General features: G+C 41.0%; 1 protein-coding gene across 1 annotated transcript in view; it reads left to right on the top strand.

The window, feature by feature from the left end:
- Positions 1 to 18,106, top strand: part of Gdpd1 (glycerophosphodiester phosphodiesterase domain containing 1) — a 32,030-nt gene extending 13,924 nt beyond the window's left edge. Inside the window, exons 3-10 of the mRNA XM_048366336.1 lie at positions 320 to 455; positions 3,030 to 3,075; positions 9,007 to 9,125; positions 10,416 to 10,505; positions 11,399 to 11,532; positions 13,198 to 13,257; positions 16,112 to 16,163; positions 16,796 to 18,106. Of these exons, the coding sequence (XP_048222293.1) occupies positions 320 to 455; positions 3,030 to 3,075; positions 9,007 to 9,125; positions 10,416 to 10,505; positions 11,399 to 11,532; positions 13,198 to 13,257; positions 16,112 to 16,163; positions 16,796 to 16,918 (760 nt within the window). The 3' untranslated portion in view covers positions 16,919 to 18,106. The remainder of the gene's footprint in view (positions 1 to 319; positions 456 to 3,029; positions 3,076 to 9,006; positions 9,126 to 10,415; positions 10,506 to 11,398; positions 11,533 to 13,197; positions 13,258 to 16,111; positions 16,164 to 16,795) is intronic.
- The last annotated feature ends 7,736 nt before the right edge of the window (positions 18,107 to 25,842 follow it).

The raw sequence follows: 25,842 nt of genomic DNA, 5'->3' as shown, positions 1-25,842 counted from the left end.
GGCCAAAAAAAAAAAAAAAAAAGTTCTATCATGGTAAGAGGTATATAACATAGCATATCAATAACTGGCATCTAAATAATTTCTGCATTCATATTGGGTTGCTAGAATTAAAGATAACTGGTTGTTGGAAAGGAGACAATGTGATTCATTTATCGTAAGATTACTTAAGACATTTTTTTCCATCAATAAATTCTGACAAATGGTGTTTTGAGGAGCTATTTCAGTATTATGGAATATTTAGGACTTATAACTGAATTATTACATGTTTCAGATGTCATATTTTACTTGCATTTTCAGAATTCTTTCTCTATTTCTTTAGTGCAGTTACAATTGGAACTGACATGCTAGAACTGGACTGCCATATCACAAAAGATGAACAAGTTGTAGTATCACATGATGAGAATCTAAAGAGATCAACTGGGGTTAATGTAAACATCTCTGATCTCAAGTATTGTGTGAGTAAAAATATATGATAAACCAATGTCATTATTTGTTTTGTTATGTTTTGCTGCTCATGGAGCTTGCACTTGGCTTGAGCACTGTCCCTGAATTTTTGTGCTCAAGGCTGCTCCAGCTTTTTGATAGTTAATTGGAGATGAGAGTCTCATGAGCCTTCCTGCCTGAGCTGGCTTCCAACCATGATCCTCAGATCTCAGCCTCCTGAGTAGCTAAGATAACAGGCGTGAGCCACTGTGCCCAGCTGTCATCATCATTTTCCCATGCCCTTTCGCTTTGTTAGTTATTGTACAGATAGGATCTTACATTTTTGCTTGGCCTGGTCTGGACTGTGATCCTCCCACTTATGCCTCCTGGTTTCCATATTTTTTGCCTTTTCCAAAAGGCTTGGAGTCAAACGGTATTTAACCATTCAGATTCCATGCTTGTTCTTTTTTTTTTTTTTTTTTTTGTCATGAGCCTTGACCTCTGGGCCTGGGCACTGTCCCTGAGCTCTTCAGCTCAAGGCTAGCATGCTCCCACTTGAGCCACAGCACCACTTTTGTTTTTCTGGTGGTAAATGGAGATAAGAGTTTCCTTCCCAGGCTGGCTTTGAACATCAGTCCTCCTATCTCAGCCTTCTGAGTAGCTAGGATAACAGCCACTGGCGCCAGGCTCCATGCTTATTCTTCATGATTTAAATTACTGCAGTTATTAAGTAGAGCTTAATTGGGTTTTTTATTTGTTTGTTTTGTTTTTTCCAGTCCTGGACCTTGGACTCAGGGCCTGAGCACTGTCCCTGGCTTCTTTTTGCTCAAGGCAAGTACTCTGCCACTTGAGCCACAGTGCCTCCTCTGGCCTTTTCTATATATGTGGTGCTGAGGAATCAAACCCAGGGCTTCATGTATACGAGGCAAGCACTCTTGCCACTAGGCCATATTCCCAGCCCAGCTTAATTGTTTTTGTTTTTTGTTTTTTACTAGCAGTAGGACTTGAACTCAGGACTCGGGCACTGTCCCTTAGCTTTTTGGCTCAAAGCTAGTGCTCTACCACTTGAGCCACACCTCTACTTCTAACTTTTTGCTTATAAATTGGGCCATCAACCCATGGCTCATGCCTATAATCCTAGCTACTCAGGAAGCTGAGATCTGAGGATCATGATTCAAACCAGCCTGGGCAGGAAAGTCCAGTCTGTGAGACTCTTATCTCCAATTAACCACCAGAAAACCAGAAGTGGAGCTGTGGGTCAAAGTAGTCGAATGCTAGCCTGGAGCAGAAGATCTCAGCGAGTTCAAGTCCCTTGACCCACTGTGCTGGAAGAAGAAGAAAAAAAATAAGTCTCTTGGATTTGTCTAGAAGGCCAGCTTCAAACCGTATTCCTCAGATCTCAGCCTTCTGAGTAGGAGTACAGGCATGAGCAACTGGTGCTCAGCTTAGTTATTTTTAACCAATCTTCCACTGTTGAATGTTAAGGTAATTCTGTGTGTGTGTGTGTGTGTGTGTGTGTGTGTGTGTGTGTGTGTGTGTGTGTGTGTGCGCGCGCTAGTATTGGGGCTTGAACTCGGGGCCCCTCACTCTCTTTGACATTTTTGCTTAAGGCTAGCACCTTACCACTTGATCTACAGCTCTACTTCTGTGGTTTTCTTGTTATTGTTGTTGCTTGCTGGTTAATTGGAAATAAAAGTCCTGTGGATTTGCCTACCTGTGCTGGCTTTGAATCACAATCCCCTAGATTATAGGCATAAGCCACCAGCACCCCACTTTTAAAAGTTTTAATATTTGATATTGAGAATTGTATCTTGGCTAGGATTGTGGCATAGTGGTAAAGTGCTTGCCTAGCATGCATGAAGCACTGGGTTTGATTCCTCAGCACCATATAAACAGAAAAAGTTGGAAGTGGCACTGTGACTCAAGTTCTAGAGTGCTAGCTTTGAGCAAAAGAGGCTCTGGGACAGTGCTCAGGCCCTGAGTTCAAGCCCCAAGACAGGAAAAAAAAGAAAAAAAGAAGAAAAGAAAAAGAATTGTATCTTACTTTATTTACTCTATTATTAGTCATTATAATTATAAAATTACAAAATTTTGCTAACATATAGGTTCAATTTTAATTAACATTTCTTTGATTATTAATATAGTTTAAGATATTTCTGAAATTTGGAGGTATGAGTCAAATAGTAGAACAGTTACCAGGCTTGAGTGGAAGAGCCAACCAAGAGTGCAAGGCTGGTGGCTCATGCTTATAATCCTAGCTATTCAGGAGGCTAAGATCTGAGGATCACAGTTCAAAGCCAGCCTGGGCAAGAGAGAGAGAGAGAGAGAGAGAGAGAGAGAGAGAGAGAGAGAGAGAGAGAGAGAGAGTGAGAGTCTATCTCCAATTAGCCATCCAAAAACCAGAATGAAACTGTGGCCCAAGTGGTAGAGCACTAGCCTTAAGCTGAAGAGCTCCGGGACAGCGCCCGGGCCCAGAGTTCAGCCCCACAACTTACAAAAAAAAAAAAAAAAAAGAAACAAAATCTTATTTTGTCCTAAAGCAAGACATTAAAATAATTTATTTAACTTTTTTGAGAGCTAAATAATTTATGTCTTTTCTTTTAAAGGAGCTCCCACCTTACCTTGGCAAACTGGATGTCCCATTTCAAAGAGGTAACATTTCTCCTTTATGGCTTAAACACTGATACTAAAGTGTATTTATTTATGCTAAGAAGCAAGTGTGTGTTCTTTTAACATAACAAATTCTTGGTAAAATTACTGCCCTCTAAACTGGTTCTCTCAGGCCTATAATCTGAAACTTTGGTAATCATCTGACCTTGAGCCCACCAACCCAAAGATTTAACTAGCTCTTTCTATTTGAAGTTACATATAATTAATTTAAGCCTCAATACCAAATATAGGAAATAAAATTAAATATGTCATTGGGAAATAATGTCTTTCTTTTTCTTTTTCACTCTCTCTGTACATACATATGTATGTATATATTTATACACACAATGTGTAATATCAGATCAGGATAATTAGCGTATCCGTCAGCTCAAACATTGACCATTTCTTTTTGATGGGAGCATTCAGAATCTCTACCAGCCAGGCACTAGTGTCTCATCCTAGCTACTTGGAAGACTGAGAGCAGGAAGATCAATCTATTTATGTATGTATGTATATGTATGTATGTATGTATGTATGTATGTATGTATGTATGTATGTTTTTGTGCAGGTCCTAGGCCTGAGTGCTGTCCAAATCAGCTTTTTTGCTCAAAGCTAGCACTCTACCACTTGATCCACATCTTCACTTCCAGCTTTTTGGCTGTGAAGTAGAGATAATCATCTCATAGATTTTTCCCTTCATGGGGTGGCTTTGAACCGTGATTCTCAGATCTCAACCTGCTGTGTATCTAGGATTACAGGAATGAGCCACCAGCACCCCAGGAAGACAAGTCTTTATTGGCCTATATCTCAGTTGCAGACCAGACTGGGCAGAAAAGTTAGCAAGACTCCATTTTTATGCAAAAATCTGGGCATGGTGGTACATGCCTATAATCACAGCTACAGCAGGAAGGGGAAAAAATAGGATTAAAGTTCAGGCAAGCACTTGAGCAAGAAAAAGAAGCCAATTTAAAAATAGACTGGAGGTGTAGTTCAGTGGTAGAGTACCTGCCTACCAAGCCTGAGGCCTTGTATTCAAAACTCAGTACAGGGAGGAGGGGGGTTCTTTTCTGGCTATTTTTGAGATATACAATACCTTATAGTTACCCTACTATGCAGTAGAATACCAGAACTTAATTCCTTTCTTCTAATTGTGAGTTTGTATCGGTTGACAAATCTCTTCCCTTTTCTCTTCTCTTCTGCAGTATGTGGTAAGCACTGTCTGTTTGCTACTTCTACATAATCAACTTTTTTGGATTTCACATCAATGAGATCATGTAGCATTGTCTGGTTTATTTCATTTAGTATAATGCCTTCTATGTTCATCTATATTGTTGCAGGTGACAAGATTTTTTAAAGAATTTTTTAAGGATAGCATTCTGTTGTATATATTTACAGTACATTTTCTTTTTTTTTTTTTTAATCCACTGTTGAACACTTAGGTTGATTCTTACCTTGGCTGTTGTGAATAGTGTTGCAATAAACAGAAATGCCAATATCTTCTTTTACATACTAAATTCATTTCCTTTGAGTAGTATATACCCCGGTTGTGAGATTGCTAGTTCATATGGCAGCTCTATTTTTTTTTTTTTAACAAACTTCCATTCTGTTTTCCATAGAGGTTGTACTAATTTACACCCTCACAAACTGTGTACAGGGGTTTCATTTTCTCTACATGCTCATTGCTTGTTTTCTTTTTTGTAGTAGTCATCCTGTGTAGAATGAGGCAATTTCACATTGTGATTTTGATCTTTATTGCTCTTGATGAATATCCCTTCCCCTCCCCTCCATTCTCCTCCTTTTCCCTTTCCTCTCTTCCCCTCTTCTCACCCCTCTTCCCCATTTTTTTGAGACAAGGTCTTGCCATGTAGCCCAGGCTGGCTGTGAATATTTATTTCTCGCCTCACAAGTATTGCAGTTACAGGTGTGTGCCACCACACCCAGCAGTATTGAATACATTTTTTATGTACATACTGGTTTTATATTATTTGTAATTTTTTTCTCCTATTTTATAGGTTATCGCTTTACTCCGTTGGGTGTTTCTTTTGTTGTAAGGGATTTGTTGATAATTTTCAAAAGCCACTGGAATGTTGGCCAGTATAGGCCTAGTGATGCAACAAACTCATAGAGTACTTGCCTACATGCACAAAGCCCTAGGTTTGATTCCTAGCACTACACATAAATAAAATAAAATTGTTCAATGTAATTTATCCTTAGTTAGGAAATTTTACAAAGCCAGATCTAAGAGATATTTAAATCTGATGTTTATTTGGTTTTGCCCTCCAAGTATAAGTATCATTAAGTTATGTTGGTTTGAGGAAACATATTTTTCATTTAGTAGTTTATATAATTATACCTGCTAAGGTTTCAAGGGAAGAAAACTCTTGCCGGTCCTGGGACTTGTGAACTCAGGGCCTGGGCACCATCCCTGAGCAGCTTTTTGCTCAAGGCTAGCACTCAACCACTGAGCTACCACGCCACTTCCCTCTTTTTCTGTATATGTGGTACTGAGGAATCAAATCCAGGGCTTCATGCATGTTAGGCAAAAACTACCACTGAGCCACATTCCCAGCCCAGAAAACTCTTTTTTGTGGCTTTATATCACCCTGATAAAGTCAAAACACTTTTGAATGTGAAGAGACCTCTGAATTTATCTAATCTTGTCTTCTGTTATAAATAAGGAAATGAAGTCTAAAGATGGAAATCAACTTGGCCAACATCCTATAATAAGTAAATGACAGAGCTAGAATTTGAAACTAGGTTCCCCTTACAGGCCAATGTCCAACTTCTTCAATACATTTGTTGTGCCAAGTCGCAAGACCACCCCCAAGAAGACCACCGAGATTCAGACACTCCGAAATGCAAAAGCAAGGCAAGGCTTTATTTAACGAGCTGCCAACTCGGGCCTCGTCCTACCCACCGACACAGCAGAGGTTAGGAGGGAGCCCCGAGCTGTGATTACACAGGGCTTATAAAGGCAAAGAACAAGGTTACAACAATCAGCTGTGCAAGCGAGATTAGAACACAGGTACAAATCTTATTGGCTCAGGGTTCGATTCTAAAATGGGGTTCACGTGGTGGGGCCTGACTTCCAAGTCTGGCACCTCACATTCTTCCCTCTGGACCATCCATCCTCCATTGCTGTCTATAATATACCCTTTATGCTCTGGTTTTAGGTAACTGTGAAGAATAAAAGCTTTTATTTAGGTTGCCTTCGGCCTTTAATTGGCTTTGGATGTATCTCCAAGGAGAAGGTTACTACACTTGAAATTGATAAATATGTAGTACCCTAAGCATAAGTCAGATGAGTCAGAAAGTTTATTCTGTTTTTCTCTCTCTCCTATTCCCTTGCTCAGAATTCTTGTTTAGTTTTCTTTAAAACTAAACTAAACTGTCTTAGGAGAATATGAATGTCAAGGCTTTTGCTCTCTTTGTGGTTCACAACTTTATTGGAGAAGTAATTAAATGAATTAAATGTTTTCTCTTTTTTCCCCTTTCCTTTTCCTCTTTTTTTATTTTCTGTACTGGAGATAAAGCTCAGAACATTGTACTTGGTAGGCAAACACTATAACTTGTGCCACATCCTCAGTGACCTATATTACAGTCATGCATGGCTATGTGTATATCATTTTGCTGGAAGAAAGGAAAGAAAAGAGAGTTGTGGTTCAAATGGTAGAGCATTAGCCTTGAACACAAAAGCTCAGGGACAGCACCCAGAACCTGAGTTCAAGCCCCAGGATTGGCACACAAGAAATGAATTTATTTATTCACAAATTTATGGAACTGAAGTTTTGGATAGAAGAGGAAGTTTTTACAACCTTTTTTTTTCTTTTTAAACTCAGGGCCTGGGTGATGTCCCTGAGCTCTTTTTCCTCAAGGCTAGCATTCTACTACTTTGAGCCACAGCTACCTTTCCAGTTTTTGAGGGGTTAATTGGAGATAAGAGTCTCACAGAAACTTTACTGCCCAGGCTGGCTTAGAACTAGGATCGTCAGATCTCAGCCTCCTGAGTAGCTAGGATTATAGGTGTCAGCCACTAGCACCTGGCTTTTTCCTTTCTTGACTTTGGCCTCACCTAGAATCCCCACCCTTGGGTGACCCTTCCTTGCCTCTTGTCACACCTGAGTGAGTAATACTGCTGGTGAAAGCTAGGCATCAGGCTAGAGTCACCAGTGCCTGGCCTACAATTGTTCTATAGTACAGATAGTATAGTATGTGTCTGATTAAAGGCAAAGAGGACTAGATAAGAGTTTCATACACTTTCCTGCCAGGGCTGGCTTTTGTTCTTTTTTTTTTTGTCAGTCCTGGGGCTTGGACTCAGGGCCTGAGCTCTGTCCCTGGCTTCTTTTTGCTCAAGGCTAGCACTCTGCCACTTGAGCCACAGCGCCACTTCTGGCCATTTTCTGTATATGTGGTGCTGGGGAATCGAACCCAGGGCCTCATGTATATGAGGCAGGCACTCTTGCCACTAGGCCATATCCCCAGCCCCAGGGCTGGCTTTTGAACCATGATCCTCAGATCTCAGCCTCCTAAGTAGCTAGGATTACAGGTGTGAGCCACCGGAACCAGTCCTTTTATTTTTACTAAAGCCTTCTTTTTCTTTTTTTAAGTGCCAGTTCTGAGGCTTGAACTCTGGGTTCTTATTTGTTCAGGGCTATTACTCTACCACTTGTGCCACAGCTTTGCTTCTGGGTTTTTGTTTTGTTTTGGTGATTTATTGGAGATAAAAGAGTCTCAAGGATTTTCTTGCCCGTGCTGGCTTTGAACCTTAATCCTCACATCTCAATCTCTTGAGTAGCTAGGATTATGGACATGAGATACCAGCACCTGGCTAAAAATAGGCTGTTTTGCCAGGTGCCAGAGGACCACACCAGTAATCCTAGCTACTCAGGAGGCTGAGATCTGAGGAAAAAAGTTCAAAACCAATCCCGGGCAGAAAAGTCTGTGAGACTCTTATCTCCAATTAACCACCAAAAAACTGGAAGTGGCACTGTGGTTCAAGTAGTAGAGCTAGTGCTCTACTACTACTTGAGCCTTGAACCTGAAGAGCTGAGGGACAGCTCAGAGGACAGGCCCAGAGTTCAAGCCCCACAACCAACCAAAAAAAAGTCTACTTTATAAAATATTGCAGTGCTGGGAATTGAACAAAGGGGCCTTGAATACAGTAGTCTAGTGCTCTATCACTATATGCCAACCCTTTCCTTATTCTTCATTTATTATAATGATAATAATTCTTTAACACGTTACTGAATTAGTGTACTTGCTTTTCCTGAAAATTATTTTCAGTCCCTAAAATTTTTCAATGATATTACAGCAAAACATTGATACTACCTTAGTCTCTACAAACAGGGGAATGATTAAATTAAAAGAATTAAATTATTGTATAGCTACTCAATAGAGTATTTTGAAACCTTTTTAAGTCATCAAAATAGGGCCAGGTACAATCACGCCTGCAATCCTCGCTACTCAGGAGGCTGAACTCCAAAGAATCACAGTTGAGGCCAGTCCTGGTTTTAAAAAGTTGATGATATTCTGTCTCTAAAATAACCAGCAAGCTGGAATGGGGCACTAATGACTCATGCTTTTAACCATAGCTACTCAAGAGGCTGAGATCTGAGGATCACAGTTTGAAGCCAGCCTAAGCAGGTTCAAGTCCCAGGACCAGCATCAAAATACATACATAAACAAATAAATAAAGACCAGGTTAAAAATCTGTGGACACACTATACAAAACTATATTAAATTATGCATAGGAGAAAAGAGTAAAGTACATCAAGTGGTTATAATGGTTATATCTAAGTTGGCCTTCTATATAATTTTTCTTTATACTTTGTCTTATTTTGTAAGTGTCCTATGTTAATGAATGCATGCTTTCACTTTTCTAATTATTAAAAAAGTTCTTTTTAAAATTAATTTTTAAAAATCTTGCTTCCTCAGCATGCCAATGTGAAGGAAAAGATACCCGAATTCCATTACTGGAGGAAGTTTTCCAGGCCTTTCCTAACACCCCCATTAACATTGATATCAAAGTCAACAACAATACGCTGATTAAGAAGGTACTCAAGTCATTGCCTCCTCTTGGCCTTTGTCATCTTAGTTCACAAACTAAATAAGTACTATTCAGATAGATTCTGTTCAATGAAATAGGATCCTCTGGAGATCAGCATTGTTTAAAATACTGCCCTAAGGCTGGGAATATGGCCTAATGGTAAAGTGCTTGCCTCGTATACATGAAGCCCTGGGTTCGATACCTCAGCATCACATACATAGAAAAAGCCGGAAGTGGGGCTGTGGCTCAAGTGGTAAAGTGCTGGCCTTGAGCAAAAAGAAGCCAGGGACAGTGCTCAGGCCCTGAGTTCAAGCCCCAGGACTGGCAAAATACAAAACAAAACAAATAAAATACTGCCCCAATAGAGGTCATTTTCCTGTAGTGGAGTATTTCTTGAATGAGTTGGCAGTTTTAGTCCTACAAGTAAGTTCTTTGTTGTTGTTGTTGTTACAGGGCTTGAACTTAGGGCCTGGCCTGCACACTGTCCCTGAGCTCTTTTGTTCAAGGCTAGCACTCTACCACTTTTGAGCAACAGCTTCACTTCCAGTTTTCTGGTGGTAAATTGGAGATAATAGTCTCAAGGACTTTCTTGCCCAGGCTGGCTCGGAACCATGATCCTTAGATATCAGCCTCCTGAGTAGCTAGGATTAGAAGCATGAGCCACCATCACCTGGCTTGGCAGTAAGCTCATATGAACCAGTCATTCTGGTATTTATTATAGTTGGCTTCTAGTTCAACTTGTTTCATTTGTGGGTAGTTCTTATCAAATTACTAAATAGTTGTACTCTATCAAATACATTTTATGATAAGTGTAAATAATTTTGCATTAAGTAAAATACTCTGAATTTATTTAACAGTTTCCCAAGTTTTATACTGTTTATTGACATATAGTTGATTGTAATCCTTTTTTTTTTTTTTTTTTTGGCCAGTCCTAGGCCGTGAACTCAGGGCCTGAGCACTGTCCCTGGCTTCTTCCCGCTCAAGGCTAGCACTCTGCCACTTGAGCCACAGCGCCACTTCTGGCCGTTTTCTGTATATGTGGTGCTGGGGAATTGAACCCAGGGCCTCATGTATACGAGGCAAGCACTCTTGCCACTAGGCCATATTCCCAGCCCCTGTAATCCATTTTTAAAATAATGGGATTGAAGTTGTAGCTCAGGTGGCAGAGTGAGTGCCAGCTGTTGGATCATTAGCAAAAATGTCAGATACTGAGTTTGAGTACTGGTTTGATACAAAAATAAATGAAATAAAATAAAATAAAGTGTATGTGCATAAAACTTTGAATTTTTACATATAGGTTTCAGAACTGGTGAAGCAGTATAAGCGAGAACAAATGACAGTATGGGGTAATGCCAGCTATGAAATTGTAGACAAGTGCTACAAGGAGGTAAGTTTCCAGAACAATATCTTTGATGTTGTATAGACTCTTATCTCAGTAAACTACCAAAAAGCCAGAAGTAGAGCTATGGCTCAAGTGGTAGAGCACTTACTTTGAGCACAAAAGCTCAGGGACAACATCCAGACCCTTAGTTCAAGCTTTAGGACTGGCACATATACACACACACACATAATAATAATAAGTAAATAAATAAATGATAAATAAGGATAATATAGATGACAGCATAAAATAAAAACACCTGGATACCTAGATTTCTTGTAAGTACAGCTGGGGAACATATACAGTACAGCCTTTGAGGGCCCAGATTTTAGATGTGCACTACAATATTCAGTTTCTGTTTGTATTTTATATTTGATCCATTCATAATATAGCTGAAAGATGACTATTTACAACCATATTGATGTGTATTCCATACATTTGTGGACTCACATTTATATCTATCTGCCTGTCTATTTTTCCTATCTTTTTCAGTACAGGGGTTAAGACTCAGGGACTTGCACTTGCCAGACACCTCTAGAACCAACTATATATATTTTAAACAGATTACTGAATATTTTATATATTAGTCTCTTTAATTTTGTACTGACATGTTTATTAGTCTTTAGTTAGTAATACTGTGGTCAACAGAGTGTTATTATGAAAGCAGAGGGAAGGGAATAGACAAACTTCAATAACATTAAGTATGTAATAGCTTCCAGATAGATCATTCTTATATATTACAGGCTAGCCATTTCTAAGTCATTTATTGTAAACAGATATTCATAATTCAGAGAGTGCTTACAATGGATATCAAGATACAGTCTTGGGAAATCTTGAGGCTTATTAAAACAATCCTTTTTGAGTAGTTACTGTAAATTAACATGGTTTTTTTTGTCTTCTAGAATTCAGCTATTCCTATACTCTTCAGTCTGCAACGTGTTCTGCTTATCCTTGGCCTTTTCTTCACTGGCCTCTTGCCCTTTGTGCCCATTCGAGAACAGTTTTTTGAAATTCCAATGCCCTCTATCCTGTTGAAGTAAGTAGTTATCCAGTTTTCACCAATTATTAATTGCAGAAGGATAAAGATAAAGACTTGTTAATATCATTATTGCTAAGGTTCATCTCTTTTATGCTGGGATTGAACCCAGGACCTTTTACATGCTAAGCATGCACTCTATCATGCTGTGCCCCGAGTCTTTGCTCTGGTATGGATGTGGTTTATCTCATCTAAAAATCATGTTTGGGTTTAGTCTTCAGAATTAACAGTATTGAGTAGAAGTGGGACTTTTAATAGGTGATTTGCTCATTAAGAGAAATCAGGGGCTTGGAATATGGCCTAGTGGCAAGAGTGCTTGCCTTGTATACATGAAGCCCTGGGTTCAATTCCTCAGCACCACATATATAGAAAAGGCCAGAAGTGGCGCTGTGGCTTAAGTGGCAGAATGCTAGCCTTGAGCAAAAAGAAGCCAGGGACAGTGTTCAGGTCCTGAGTTCAAGTCCCAGGACTAGCAAAAAAAAAAAAAAAAGAGAGAGAGAGAGAGAAATCAGATTATGTCTTTCAGGAGGGGGACGGAGTTCTCAGCATTCTCTTGTTTTCTCAGTTACATATACCTTTCTTCATCTGCATATGGTTATGGGGTTCGAGGGAAGAGATTCCCCGTCCTTCCAAGAGTCCATCACTCAGAGACAGTCTCAAGGAAAAAGATGGATTTATTGGGGAAGCAAAAAGTGAACTGACCGGCCAGGGACACAGCACAGACTCGGGAGCTAAAACTGTGACAGTGAAAAGCGAGCTGACCGGCCAGGGACACAGTGCAGACTCGGGCACTGACACTGTGACCCTGAGCAGTCCTCAAATTGGGGTTTATAAAGGTAAAAGTGTAGCACTGATGTAGGGGGTTGACGCAGGGGATTGAGCAAGCAACAAGCGAGCATGGCACAGATGTAGGAGGTTGATGCAGGGGGTAGAGCAAGCAACAAGTTAAGCAAGCCATTTACAGAAGCAGAATTTTGAAGTCAGGTTGACTTAATATTTAACTTCATTTTTAAGATGGAGTCAGTTCTACTCCCCCCAACATTTACTACCTACAACACATATGCCCACTGATTTTCTGCCTGGACAAGGACCTTACAAGAAGCAAACCACCTATCAGTGCTATACTCTTGGACTTCTTGAACTGTTAGATAATTGAACTACCTAACCCCTCTTCAAAAATTTTTTATTTTATCTTATTTTTTTTTTTTTTGCTGGTCCTGGGGCTTGAACTCAAGGCCTGGGCACTGTCCTTGAGCCTCTATGTGCTCAAGGCTAGTGCTGTACCACTTGAGCCAGAGTGTGACTTCTGGCTTTTTCTGAGTAGTTTATTGGAGATAAGAGTCTCAAGGACTCCTTCCCAGGCAGGCTTCAAATTGCAATTCTCAGATCTCAGTCTCCTGAGTAGCTAGGATTACAGGCATGAGCCACCAGCGCCATGCCAGGCACTGTGACATATATCCTTATAATCTCAGCACCTGGAGGTTTAGGAAGGAAAATTACTGGTTTGAGGCTAGCCTGGGCTACAAAGTACTAGTAGAACCCTGCTCACACAAGTAGTTTTAAAAAAACATCCTATAATCAGGAATTGTTTTCATTATGAACTTGTCTTATATTGATACATTCCTGTGTTTCTAATTTGTAATTTAAACTTTTATCTTACTTTAGGCTAAAAGAACCACATACCATGTCCAGAAGTCAAAAGTTTATCATCTGGCTTTCTGATGCGTAAGCATTTTAATTTCTTGAAATACAAGTTCTTACAAGTTCTACATTATACTTTAGTGCATGCTTTGCACATGTAACTTGCAAGAAGGACTTGTTGTGCACCTACTATGTAAGTAAATATGTGTGAATCATTTAAAATGAGCACACTTACTAGTCACAAAACCTTAGAGGAATTTTGAAAGATAACTTTATCAGAAAACTGAGCACCCACTCACCCACTTAAAAGGTTTTCTTGGGGGCTGGGAATGTAGCTTAGTGGTAGAGTACTTGCATACTAGGCACTATGGCTCAAGTGGTAGAGTGCTACCCTGAGCAAAAAGAAGCTAGGGACAGTGCTCAGGTCCTGAGTTCAAGCTTCAGGATTGGCCAAGAAAACAAAAAAGTTTTCTTGGGATTATGTAGCTACTTAGTATCAAACTTGGACTAAATAACCATTCCTTCCTACTTATTTGATGTTTCCACTAGCCCATGGTCAAAAGCATAATGAGGAATGTGTTTATCAGTACAGCATATATAAAATTTTATGTCCTGGGCTGGGAATGTGGCTTAGTGGTAGAGTGCTTGCCTAACATGCATGAAGCCCTGGGTTTGATTCCTTAGTACCACATAAGCAGAAAAAGCTGGAAGTGGTGCTGTGGCTGAAGTGGTAGAGTGCTAGCCTTGAGCAGAAAAAGAAGCTCAGGGACAGTGCCCAGGACCTGAGTTCAAGCCCCAGGACTGGCAAAAAAAAAAAGTGTATGTTTCCACATTTCTTACTTGTTTCTGTGTTCTAGTACTGAGGATTAAACTCAGGGCCCACGCTCTGTTCCTTAGCTTTTCCACTTCACGCTGGAGTTCTGCCTCGTGAGCCACAACTCTACTTCTGGCTTTTTGGTAGTTAAGTGGAGATAACAGTTTCAGAAACTTTCTTGCCTGGGCTGGCTTTGAATTGGAGTCCTTAGATCTCAGGCTCCTGAGTAGCTAAGATAATAATGTGAGCCACCATCACCCACCTAGGATGCATTTTTATTTATTTATTTATTTATTTATTTATTATTATTATTATTATTTTTTTTTTGGCTAGTCCTGGTCCTTGGACTCAGGGCCTGAGCACCTTCCCAGGCTTCTTCCTGCTCAAGGTTAGCACTCTGCCACCTGAGCCACAGCGCCCCTTCTGGCCGTTTTCCATATATGTGGTGCTGGGGAATCGAACTGAGAGCTTCATGTGTAGGAGGCAAGCACTCTTGCCACTAGGCCATATTCCCAGCTCTAGGATGCATTTTTAATTGGTAGTAAAAGCATATGATTTCTAGTTTTATTTAATGTTCTAATAGACATAACTGAATACAAATAATGTATATAACTTTCCAATATAATCTGTCCCATTTTGCTTAAATGTTTTTTAGTCAAACGCATACTTAGATGTTAGTTATTTGAAATTCAAAAGTATATTGATAGATAAGGACTATTGAAATCAATGGAAATACAGTTTCTATGATAGCTAACAAGACTAATCCATTATGCAACAACTATGATGTTCTAGAACTTGATCTGAATTTCCTGCCTTATTGAATGTGTCAAGTTAGTAACGCATACTTTCTGGCTATTTTTTTTTTTTTGCTAGTCCTGGGGCTTAAACTCAGGGTCTGAGCACTGTCTCTGGATTCCTTTTGCTCAAGGCTAGCACTCTACCTCTTGAGCCATAGCACCCCTTTTGGTTTTTTTCTGTTTACATGGTGCTGAGGAATCGAACCCAGAGCTTCATGAATACTAGGCAAGCACTCTACTGCTAAGCCACATTTCCAACCCTCTGGCTATTTCTCACATTATGGCTCCAGTAGGAAATTGAGGAGCTACTTCTTCATCCAGTTGCTTTGAAAAGGATGGGTCTCCTGAGGATCTTGGGGCAGTATGGTTCTGGTTGTCCAACAGTCAGCCATTAAAGTAGATACAGCAGATAGGATTTAAATTCCAGCTATGCAATGGTTCACACCTGTAATTGCAGGTACTTGGGAGGGTGGAGATAGGAAGACTGACATTTGAGGCCAGTCTAAGCATAAATGTTAGGAAGCCCAGTATCTTCACAAACAACTGGTCATAGTGGTACATAGTTACAATCTCAGCTACAAAAAGGTGTAGATAAAAGATCTTGGGCTGGGGCTGGGGATATGGCCTAGTGGCAAGAGTGCTTGCCTCGTATACATGAGGCCCTGGGTTCGATTCCCCAGCACCACATATACAGAAAATGGCCAGAAGTGGCACTGTGGCTCAAGTGGCAGAGTGCTAGCCTTGAGCAAGAAGCAGCCAGGGACAGTGCTCAGGCCCTGAGTCCAAGCCCCAGGACTGGCAAAAAAAAAAAAAAAAAAAAGATCTTGGGCCAAGGCCAGCCTGGGCAATAAAACATGGGACCCAGTTGAAAAACAACTGAAGCAAAAAGGGTAGCAGTCCAAATGGTGGAGTGCTTGCCTAGCAAGCATGAGGTCAAACCCAAGTACTGGACTGGGAAGGTGGCTTAATGGTAAGAGTGCTTGCTTAGTATACATGAAGCCCTGGGTTCAATTCCTCAGTACCACATACACAGAAAAGCTGGAAGTGGCACTTTGTCTCAAGTAACAGAGTGCTAGCCTGGAGCAAAAGAAGCTCTAGGACAGTGCCCAGGCCCTGAGTTCAAGCCTCAGGACTGGGGGAAAAAAAGTGCTGTAAGAAAAGGTGTGAAATCATCCACAGTGGCCATTATTTGTTGTAGTTACTTATATCACTGGTATTGGGAGTGAATACAACTAGGAATCACTAATCTCTAATGTGTTTGAAGACATTCTAATCCTTAGTTGGTACTAATAAATACTTGAATCTATTCTGCTTTTTTTTTTTCTAGCTTATTAATGAGGAAAGCTTTATTTGACCACCTCACTGCAAGAGGCATTCAAGTAAGTTTCTGGAATGCTGAGTTTTGGAAACAGGATAGCTTGCCAGTTAGCACAAGTGAAAGTGCAGAAGCTTTTAACTGATGCTGCTGCCTTACTGACACAAATGAGGACCTTAAGCTCTGTCTTACAGGTAGCAGTTGCATCATCAGCATTTCTATACTTCCTCTTACTGGGTCTAGTGCGGTAGGTAGGCAAAGGGATGGGACAAGACATATCTAATGAACAAAATGGAATTTTTCAAAGGGTTGGATTAAAAAATATTAAAATGTAAAAGAGCTTAATGAAAGCTGGTTGCCAGTGACTCACTCCTGTAATCCTAGCTACTCAGGAAGCTGAGACCTGAGGATTGAGGTTCAAAGCTAGCCGGGGCAGGAAAGTCTGTGAGACTCATATCCATTTAACCACCAGAAAACTGGGAGTGGTGCTATGACTCTTAAGTGGCAGCATGCTAGCCTTGAGCTGAAGAGCTAAGGGACAGTGCCCAGGCAGAGTTCAAGCCCCACAACTTACCAACAACAACAAAAAAGAGCTTTTTGATCATTAGTTGTAGGTATGAGGATATTATAGTGGATAAATACTATAAACTTTTTTCTATTCTATCTTTTCATATTTCTCATGACCCCAATTTTTAGGTGTATGTTTGGGTATTAAATGATGAACAGGAGTACAAACGAGCTTTTGATTTGGGAGCAACTGGAGTGATGACAGACTATCCAACAAAGCTTAAGGATTTTTTAAATAATTTCGCAGCCTAGGAACAGATACTCCAAAGTATTCAAAGGAAGGAATCACGAAAAGACCTAAGAAAAATATGTCACCATCACTTCTTAAAGATACTTCCAGAATGGTAAAAGGTTTAATCAGTTACGTTTTTATTACCTCACTTTTAAGCCTGAAGGAGTAAAATTGTATGTTGTCTATTTATTTTAAACAGTATCACATACTTTACATTTGTAAATCGATGAGAAAGATAACAGGAGATGTTAGTAGAAGATTATTGATCAAGATGTCTGTCTATGATGCAGTATCTACTATGATAAGTAATTCAGAAATCAAAGACTTGGTAAGACTTTGGCATTAGTCCTCACTGGAATAAGATCAGGTAGTTTAGTAAAAAAAAAAATTATTGAAGGCCATTACAGCTGTTTTGCATTTCCTTAAAATTTGTAGTTCTGAGTTAAAGAGGGCAGTATGACTAGTGAAGAGCTCGAAAATCAATGTTGTAGTTATATATGGCATTAATACATTGTTAATAGAAGAAGACAAAGAAGTAACAGACCAGAGCTAGGGATGGTGATACATGCCTCTATCCCAGCTTTCAGAAGGTTGAGGCAGGAAGATCATAATATGAGAGGCCAGTTTGAGACTGTCACAAAGAAGAACAGAAAAAAGAAGAAAAATAACTGAAAGCTTATTGCTTGATCAGAAATAAAATCTGTAAACTGAATTAGATTTCTCATTCAGTGTTGCTAGTGGGGTTATTCTATTTGGAGCTATTTTCAGGTGTGAAACAGTATGACTATGTCTATTTTTTATGCATTAAAAATAGACCTTTTAACTGTTAATTAAGATAAAAATCTAAGTAGTCATGTTTCTATATTTCCACTAAAGAAATGTAAGATTTTCATTTTTTGGCCTTGACTTGACTGAGCCTACATCTAGATTTTAAATAATGTTTCAAATCCTAATAATCACATTAAACTGCTAAAAGTGTGTGTCATTGTTTCTAGCACTTAGGGTGTGAACCACCTGTTTCTGACCTTTGAGAACGTAACTCATCTTGATCTTAAGTAGAAACAGAGAATTTCCCAGGACATTACACATCATTTTCTCAGCTGTTCTGGTGTGACTTCATATAAATTTGTTTCCAGTTTTTTCACTGGTTTTCATGGTCTTAGATGGAGAGATAAATATAAACTGGAATAATAAATGTCTTTTGCCTACATTATGTCTTTCATTTGGAATTTGCCAGCTGTACAGCTATGAAGGATGACCATATTTTCATCTTTTCCTGGATGGCATAAATATCATTTGCTCTGTGGTTTAAACTGAAATAAAAGTTTTCCAAGAACAAAATAAGGGTCCTTGATTTTTTTTTACAGTTGCAATTTGAAGTATATCTTAAAAGATTTTTTTTTTTTGGTAGGGCTGAGAATGTAGCTTTGTGGTAGCCTGTATGAAGTCCTGGATTCAATTCCTCATTACCACTTTAACAGAAAGAGCCAGAAGTGACACTGTGGCTCAAGTGGTAGAGTGGTAGCCTTGACCAAAGAGAAGTGCCCAGGCCCTGAATTCAAGCCTCAGGACTGGCAAAAAAAAAAAAAAAGAAGAAGAAGAAGAGGACTGGGAATATGACTTAGCGGTAGAGTGCTTGCCTTGCATATATGAAGCCCTGGGTTCAATTCCTTAGTACCTCAGAAAAAGCCGAAAGTGGCGCTGTGGCTCAAGAGAGAGAGTGCTAGCCTTGAGCAAAAAGGAGCCAGGGACAGTGCTCAGGCCCTGAGTCCAAGCCCCAGGACTAGTAGGAGGAGGAGGAGGAGAAAGGAGAAGGAGAAAAAGAAAAGATATTTTTACTCTGCTAGAATTTAATGGGGGTAATTAATTTATGAGTAAATATGGTTAAGATTTCTATCCAGTATGCCTTTTATAGAAAGAAATTTATTTCTTAGTTTTGGAATAAGAATTTAGGGGCTGGGAATATGGCCTAGTGGCAAGAGTGCTTGCCCTCGTATACATGAAGTCCTGGGTTCAATTCCCCCAGCACCACATATACAGAATAGGGCCAGGAGTGGCGCTGTGGCTCAAGTGGCAGAGTGCTAGCTTTGAGCAAAAAAAGAAGACAGGGACAGTGCTCAGGCTTTGAGTCCAAGGCCCAGGACTGGCAAAAAAAAAAAAAAAAAAAAAAAGAATTTAGGCATCAGTGGCCCATGCCTATACTTGTCTGTACTTAGGTGGATGAGATCTAGGGTTGCAGTTCAGAGCTAGTCTGGGTAGGAAAATCCTTGAGATTCTTATCTCCAATTAACTACTGAAAAGCCCGAAGTGGAACTATGACTCTGGTAGAATGCCAGCTTTGAATGGAAAACTAAGGATAGCACCCAGGTCCTGAGTTCAAGCCCCAATACTGGTACCAAAAGCAAGCAAAATAATACAATTAGTGGCTGTGTGCCAATGGGGCAAGCCTATAATCCTAGCTACTCAAGAGGCTGAGATCTGAGGATTGCAGTTTGAAGCCAGCCAGAGAAGATAAATTTAAGAGATTCTTCAATTAGCCAGCAAAAAGCCAGGCAGTACAAATATTGTTCAAGTGATAGAATACAGTGCTCAGGAAAAAAAGCAAGTGGGCAAGGCCCTGAGTTCATCCTCTGGTGCTGGTACACACACACACCATTATCATTGTCTTGTCAGCCTGGTGCCAGTGGCTCATGCCTATAATCCTAGTTACTCAAGAAGCTGAATTCTAAGGATTATAGTTCAAAGCCAGCTCAGGCAGGAAAGACCAAAAGATTCTTATCTTCAATTAACCACCAGAAAACCATAAGTGCCACTGTGACTCAAAGTGGTAGAGCACTAGCCTTGGGCAAAAAACTCAGGGAAGTGCCCAAGCCCTGAGTTCAAGCCCCACGACCACCACCAACAACAAATACTCTTGTCCTAGCGACCACCACCACCAACAAATACTCTTGTCCTAGCCTCCTGAGTGTTAGGATTACACATGTCAAGCAGACCATCCTTGATGTTTTACGGGGATTTAATCACAAGAAACCAAGAAGTCACAGTTTGAGAGGTTGAATTGGGTGTCTACTAGAAACCACTTCAGGTTGACTTCTGTCTCAAAGACCTGCAACCCAGAATACAGCAAGCACAGATCTTTCAAAGACAAAAAAAACAAAACACATTTGGGTAGAGACTCAAGCCCAACAGAAGTGGACCATATAGGGGAATCCTCAAAGGCAAACAAAGCCAACCTTATAGGGGAACAGTCAGAGGTAAGCATTCTCTACAAAGCTTTCCTGGGCTAAAGAGAATGACATCTGCAATTCAAAGAACAGCCTATTTCACCTCTAGGCTTTTAAGAGCTGGGGGGAAAGCCTCCTTCACCCAACAAGACACCAAGATGGTTGTGAGAACAAGGGGATGTTATTTAGCCCCACTATCCTTATCATGGAAGAGACTATCTCCATTCCCAGAGCCCACTACCTTGTAACAATAGGGAGTCCCTGAAAGAATTTAAGAAAGGTCCTTATCAATAGTTCCCCAAGTGGGACATTGATGTCAAGGAAGGCTGGGAAAGGATAGTGGTGTTTGGTTTAAAAGGAGGCCTCTGTAACTTGTTAATATGTCTCTGTGGTTGATGGAACTGATAGCAAACTGCAAAGGGAGGTGGAGGACTGAATTGTTCCCAACAAGGCAACTCAGCCACTTATTCAAAAGAATTAGGACATTTAAGAGGGCAGCAGTATCGAGTGAGTTGTGCCCTTAATAGGAAGGCTGATACACGTGTGAAAACAAGGAGCCTATGGAGAGAGATGGAAGATACTGCAAGAGAACACAAGCAAAGATCTTTTTAAGACTCAGTGGGTTGTAATCGATATTTGGAATATCTGTCTCACTCTACATTACACTGACCTATTTCTGCCCTGGGTGCTTGTGCTTTCCTGAGGGGGGTGGGGGGCGGTATTGTTTGGTTTTGTTTTATGGCATTGGGTTGTTGTATGTGAATTCAGTCAGTGAGAAACAGAGAAGCCACATTTTGAGTGGTCGAATTGGGAGTCTTTGTTGAAGAGCCACAGACTGCAGGTTGACTCCTGTCTCAAAGACCAGTAAAACCCAGTAAAGAGCTTGCACAAAGCTTCTAAAGACAAAAACCAAATGCCCAGGGTGGGGAACAAGCCTAAACAAAAGTGTTATAGTCAGAGCAAACTGGATGAGAATACTTAGTCCTAACAAAAGTATTATACAGGGCTGAGATGTAGCTTAGTGGTAGAGTGCTTGCCTAGTTTGCATGAAGCCCTAGGTTTGATTCCTCATACCAGATACACAGAAAAAGCCAGAAGTGGCACTGTGGCAAGGAGTAGAGTGCTAGCCTTGAGCAAAAGAAGCTCAGGGACAGTGCTCATACCCTGAGTTCAAGCCCCAGGACTGGCAAAAAACAAAAATAAAAAGGAAAGTGTAATGTGGAGGTCAGATCTGGCCAGCACCATAATTGGCCATATGGCGAGTTGCACTATCTGGCATCTTGTCTTGATGGGTATGCCTGGATTCTTGGAGGAAGGGAAGTCCCATCCCCAGGTGACAGGTGTTCCTAAATCCCTAGAGACAGGGGTGGGCACTTGGCTTATAGGTTACTGAACCTGTCAGTCAAGTGCCCGGGTTTGGGAGCTTCCTGTGATCCAGCCCCCTGACCTGACCCTATTAGGGTCAGGCCAGCTCAGGTGACATTATGCCATGCAACTTATCTTCGTGTTCACGTCCTGTCTCTTGGTTCCTGGCTCATCTCCAGTTACTATGGCTTCCCAAGGCAGCTCTCCATTGGAGCTGGATTGGTTTGTTGGTATGGTTTTTGTTCTGTCTTTCCTCTCTGGCCTGTTTCCTGACAGTGGTGTATTTGTGGGCTGTAGGCCTCTGTAACAACTGGCTGCCTGAAGACTAATCATGCTCTAATAAAGACTCCAAGATTAGATCCTTCAATAGGTAGCTTGTTGGATAATTTACTATATAACAAAGAAAGAAGAGAGAGAGAGAAAGAAAGAAAGAAAGAAAGAAAGAAAGAAAGAAAGAAAGAAAGAAAGAAAAGAAAGAAAGAAGAAAGAAAGAAAGAAAGAAAGAAAGAAAGAAAGAAAGAAAGAAAGAAAGAAAGAAAGAAAGGAAAGAAAGAAAGAAAGAAAAGAAAGAAGGAAAAAATTATACATAGGCAGAGCATACTACCCAGGGGAACAATCAGAGGAATTCTGGACCCCAATTAATTAGGGGAAGCAAGACTTTCCTGGAGCTTAACAGCTCAGGACACATCTGCATTCCAAAGAATGCCCTCTGTCATCTCTAGAGTTCTCAGAAAGCCCCCATCTTCTGTTAAGATGCCAGATGAACTTATTTAGATCCATTATCAGTATTTTAGGGTATTAAACACAGGATTTGTACCTGTAAAACATGTATGCTACTACCAAACTATATTCTCAGTCCAAGAAGTTACATGTACACACTCTCTCCTGGATAGAATGGGAAGATTTTTTTAAATTTAAGTGTAATAATGGAATAGGTAAGTCAAATAGAGCTGGAAAAGCTGTAATTGTGGTAGAGTATGTACCTGGAAGATATGAGTCCTAGGTTTCATCCTTAGCACCAAACGGAAAGAGAGACAGAGACAGAGACAGAGAGATATGTACAGAGAGAGAGAGAGAGAACTCTGATTCTGCTTTGTGGACTATGGGCAGGAAGATTTCTGCCATTACTAGTCGTTGGGTATTTGTATCTCCCCACCCCCATACCTTGTTACTGATCTTGCAATGAACAATAATTCAGTTGTTCTAATTTAGTGTGCATTTATTTCCTGCTTGTTCCTTGACCAAGAATCTGGGAAGCTAGCCAAAATGCAGATTTAAAAGCTTTTTTATCTTCATTCTTTTCTTTAATTCACTCAGTTATGTATTCATTCAAAAAATATTTGAATGTTTCATGTGCCAGGCCCTGGGCAAGGTGTTAAATATAGTTACAAGACACAGTTCCTAGGGCAAATGATGGTTTATGACCCAAATTGCTCTAGTCGCTCCACCAAGAAAACAAACATGGGAGGCTTTTACAGGACTTACTGTTGTGCAAGAGCTCAACCAGGGAGAAACAAACTTTTTTTCTTTTTGCGAGTTCTGGAGCTTGAAATCAGAGCCTGGGCACTGTCCCTGAATTTATTTTGCTCAGGGTGGTAGTATTCTACTACTTAGGCCACAGCACCACTTCTGGCCTTTTCTTTTTATGTGGTGCTGAGGAATCAAACCCAGGGCTTCATGCGTGCTAGGCAAGCAGTCTTACCACTAAGCCAGCCCAGAAGCCACATTTTGAAAGGTCGAAGTGGGAGTCTTTATTGGAGAGCCAGCAACTGCAGGTGGACTCCTTTCTCAAAGACTTGCAGCCCAGAATCAAGCTTGCACCAAGCTTTTTTTTTCCAGTCTTGAGACTTGAACTCAGGGCCTGAGCACTGTCCCTGGCTTCTTTTTGCTCAAGGGTAGCCCTCTGCCACTTGAGCCAAAGCACCACTTTCAGTTTTTTTCTGTTTATATGTGGTACTGAGGAATCAAACCCAGGGCTTCTTGCTTGCTAGGCAAGCACTCTACCACTAAGCTACATTCCCAGCCTCATGTTGTGTTTTTTTTTTTTTTTGAGATAGGGTCTTTTTGTCTGGGCCAGCCTAGGCTGAAATCTCAGAAAGCCCCCATTTTCTATTAAGATGCCGAGATGGTGTTTCTTAAATCCAGTGTCTGTATTTCATTACTGTTAGGAAAATGAAGGAGAATGGAAAGGAAATAGGCTGGACTCATCCTCAATAGTCAAGGGCTGTTTATTGCCAGCGAGGGGAACAAAGCTTCCCTCAGGTTTGGAGGTTGTACAAGGGACTAGATTTGGGGATGGGCTTATATGGGGCTTAAGGAAGCAGCAAATTTAAAAATGGGCTATGGTCTCCTAGGGGACAAGGACGATGTCCTTGACCAGCCCAGATTAGAATCACCTGCCTGTGGACAGGCTTGCGGTCAAGCGTGTTCATGTCCACCTGGTGTCTGGCTTGACCTGGGGGGATAAGGAAGGAGTCAATCCTTCACTTACACAGGAAAGGAAAGAAGACATTTGATTGATTATGGTTATATTGTTGACTTTTGGTCTAGCTCATTGGAAAGTCCCTAATTTTATAAGTTTGTTGACTTTTACAGGGGGCTGGGAATATGGCCTAGTGGCAAGAGTGCTTGCCTTGTATACATGAAGCCCTGGGTTCAATTCCCCAGCACCACATATACAGAAAATGGCCAGAAGTGGCGCTGTGGCTCAAGTGGCAGAGTGCTAGCCTTGAGCAAAAAGAAGCCAGGGACAGTGCTCAGGCTCTGAGTCCAAGCCCCAGGACTGGCAAAAAAAAAAAAAAAAAAAAGAAAAAACCTCGGAGTTAAGAAGTCCTCAGAGGCACAATTAAAGATGACAAAGGAGTTTATTAGCCGGCTGGCAAATGTCTTGTCCTGGACTTCAGGGTCTCAGAATAAAGAGCAGCCCCGTCCTCTAGCGGGGCAGGGTGTTGTTTTTTGTTTTTTTTGTTTGTTTGTGTGTTTTTGGTCGGCCATGGAGCTTGAACTCTGGGCTTGCACACTTTCCCTGAGCTCTTCAGCTCAAGACTAGCATTCTACCATTTGAGCCGCAGTGCCACTTCTGGTTTTCTGGTGGTTAATTGGAGATGGGTCTTATGAGGACTTTTCTACCCTGGCTGGCTTTGAACTGTGACCCTTAGATCTCAGCCTCCTCAGTAGCTAGGATTACAGGCGTGAGCCTCTGGCACCCAGTGAGGCAGGGTTTATAAAGGCAAAAACCACATGCAGGTGGCGAGGCAGTTTCCCAAGCAAGCAAGCTGATTCACAGAAGCTAACCTTGCTGTTAGCCTTATCATAAGCAATTTCCATAAGGTCTCATCCTGGCGCCATGAGGGGCGGGGTCACGTCTGCAGCTGCCACTGGACATAGCCTGCGAGTCAACAGTTGTGGTCAGGCCCAGGCAGACAGCATTCCGTGGATACAGCTGGAGGCTGGAGTTACTCACAATTTCGGGAGGGCCTAGAATGGAGGTTGCAGAGCCCAAAATTGCTTTCTTTAAGCTATATCTAAAACTAGATTCTCACATTGCCTTTTTTCCTTTCTTTCCTTTTTTTTTTTTTTTTTTTTTGCTGAAGTTGCTGGGACTTGAACTCAGGGGTCTGGCGCTTAGCCCTTTTCCAACTCTTTCTTTCTTTCTTCCTTCCTTCCTTCCTTTCTTCCTTCCTTCCTTCCTTCCTTCCTTCCTTCCTTTCTTTCTTTCTTTCTCTCTTTCTCTCTCTCTTTCTTTCTTTTCTTTCTTTCTTTCTTTCTTTCTGTCATTTTTTTTTTTTTTTTTTTTGTCAGTGTGGGGATTGAACTCTGGGCCTCACCACTGTCCCTGAGCTCTTCAGCTCAAGGCTAGTGCTCTACCACTTAAGCCACAGTGCCACTTACAGTTTTCTGGTGGTTAGTTGGAATAAGTGTCTCATAGAAGTCTCAGATTTTAGCCTCCACAGTAGGCTAGGATTGCCAGCGAGAGCTGCCAGCATTGTTACGGAAAAGGACAAATTTGAAAGGGGAGAAGAACAAAGGCAGACCAAAATACTGACCTCAACAAACCAGATCAACTTTAATCAAAGTTGAAGAGGGACATCACAGTGACCTGAGGAGAGTCAGGAGACACAAAGTGTAATGGGGGCAGGGGTGGAGGGACATAAGTAGGGTCCTAGGTGGGGGCAAGGTTGAAAGTAGCTGGAGTTTCGGGTCATGCCTTGAAAGTTTGTGATTATGGCCTGAAATGGCCTGGTTCTGGGAACCCATTATGCACATTAACGGTTCAGTCAGATGGGGCCTGTTTAAAGGAACTCACAAACCTCCCTGAGGGGCAGGGAGGGGGAATGGGCTTTCATATTTGGATT

This window comes from Perognathus longimembris, chromosome 17 (assembly GCF_023159225.1).
Source record: "Perognathus longimembris pacificus isolate PPM17 chromosome 17, ASM2315922v1, whole genome shotgun sequence".
In the NCBI taxonomy this organism is placed as follows: domain Eukaryota; kingdom Metazoa; phylum Chordata; class Mammalia; order Rodentia; family Heteromyidae; genus Perognathus; species Perognathus longimembris.
This window is presented reverse-complemented; position numbering and strand designations above follow the sequence as displayed.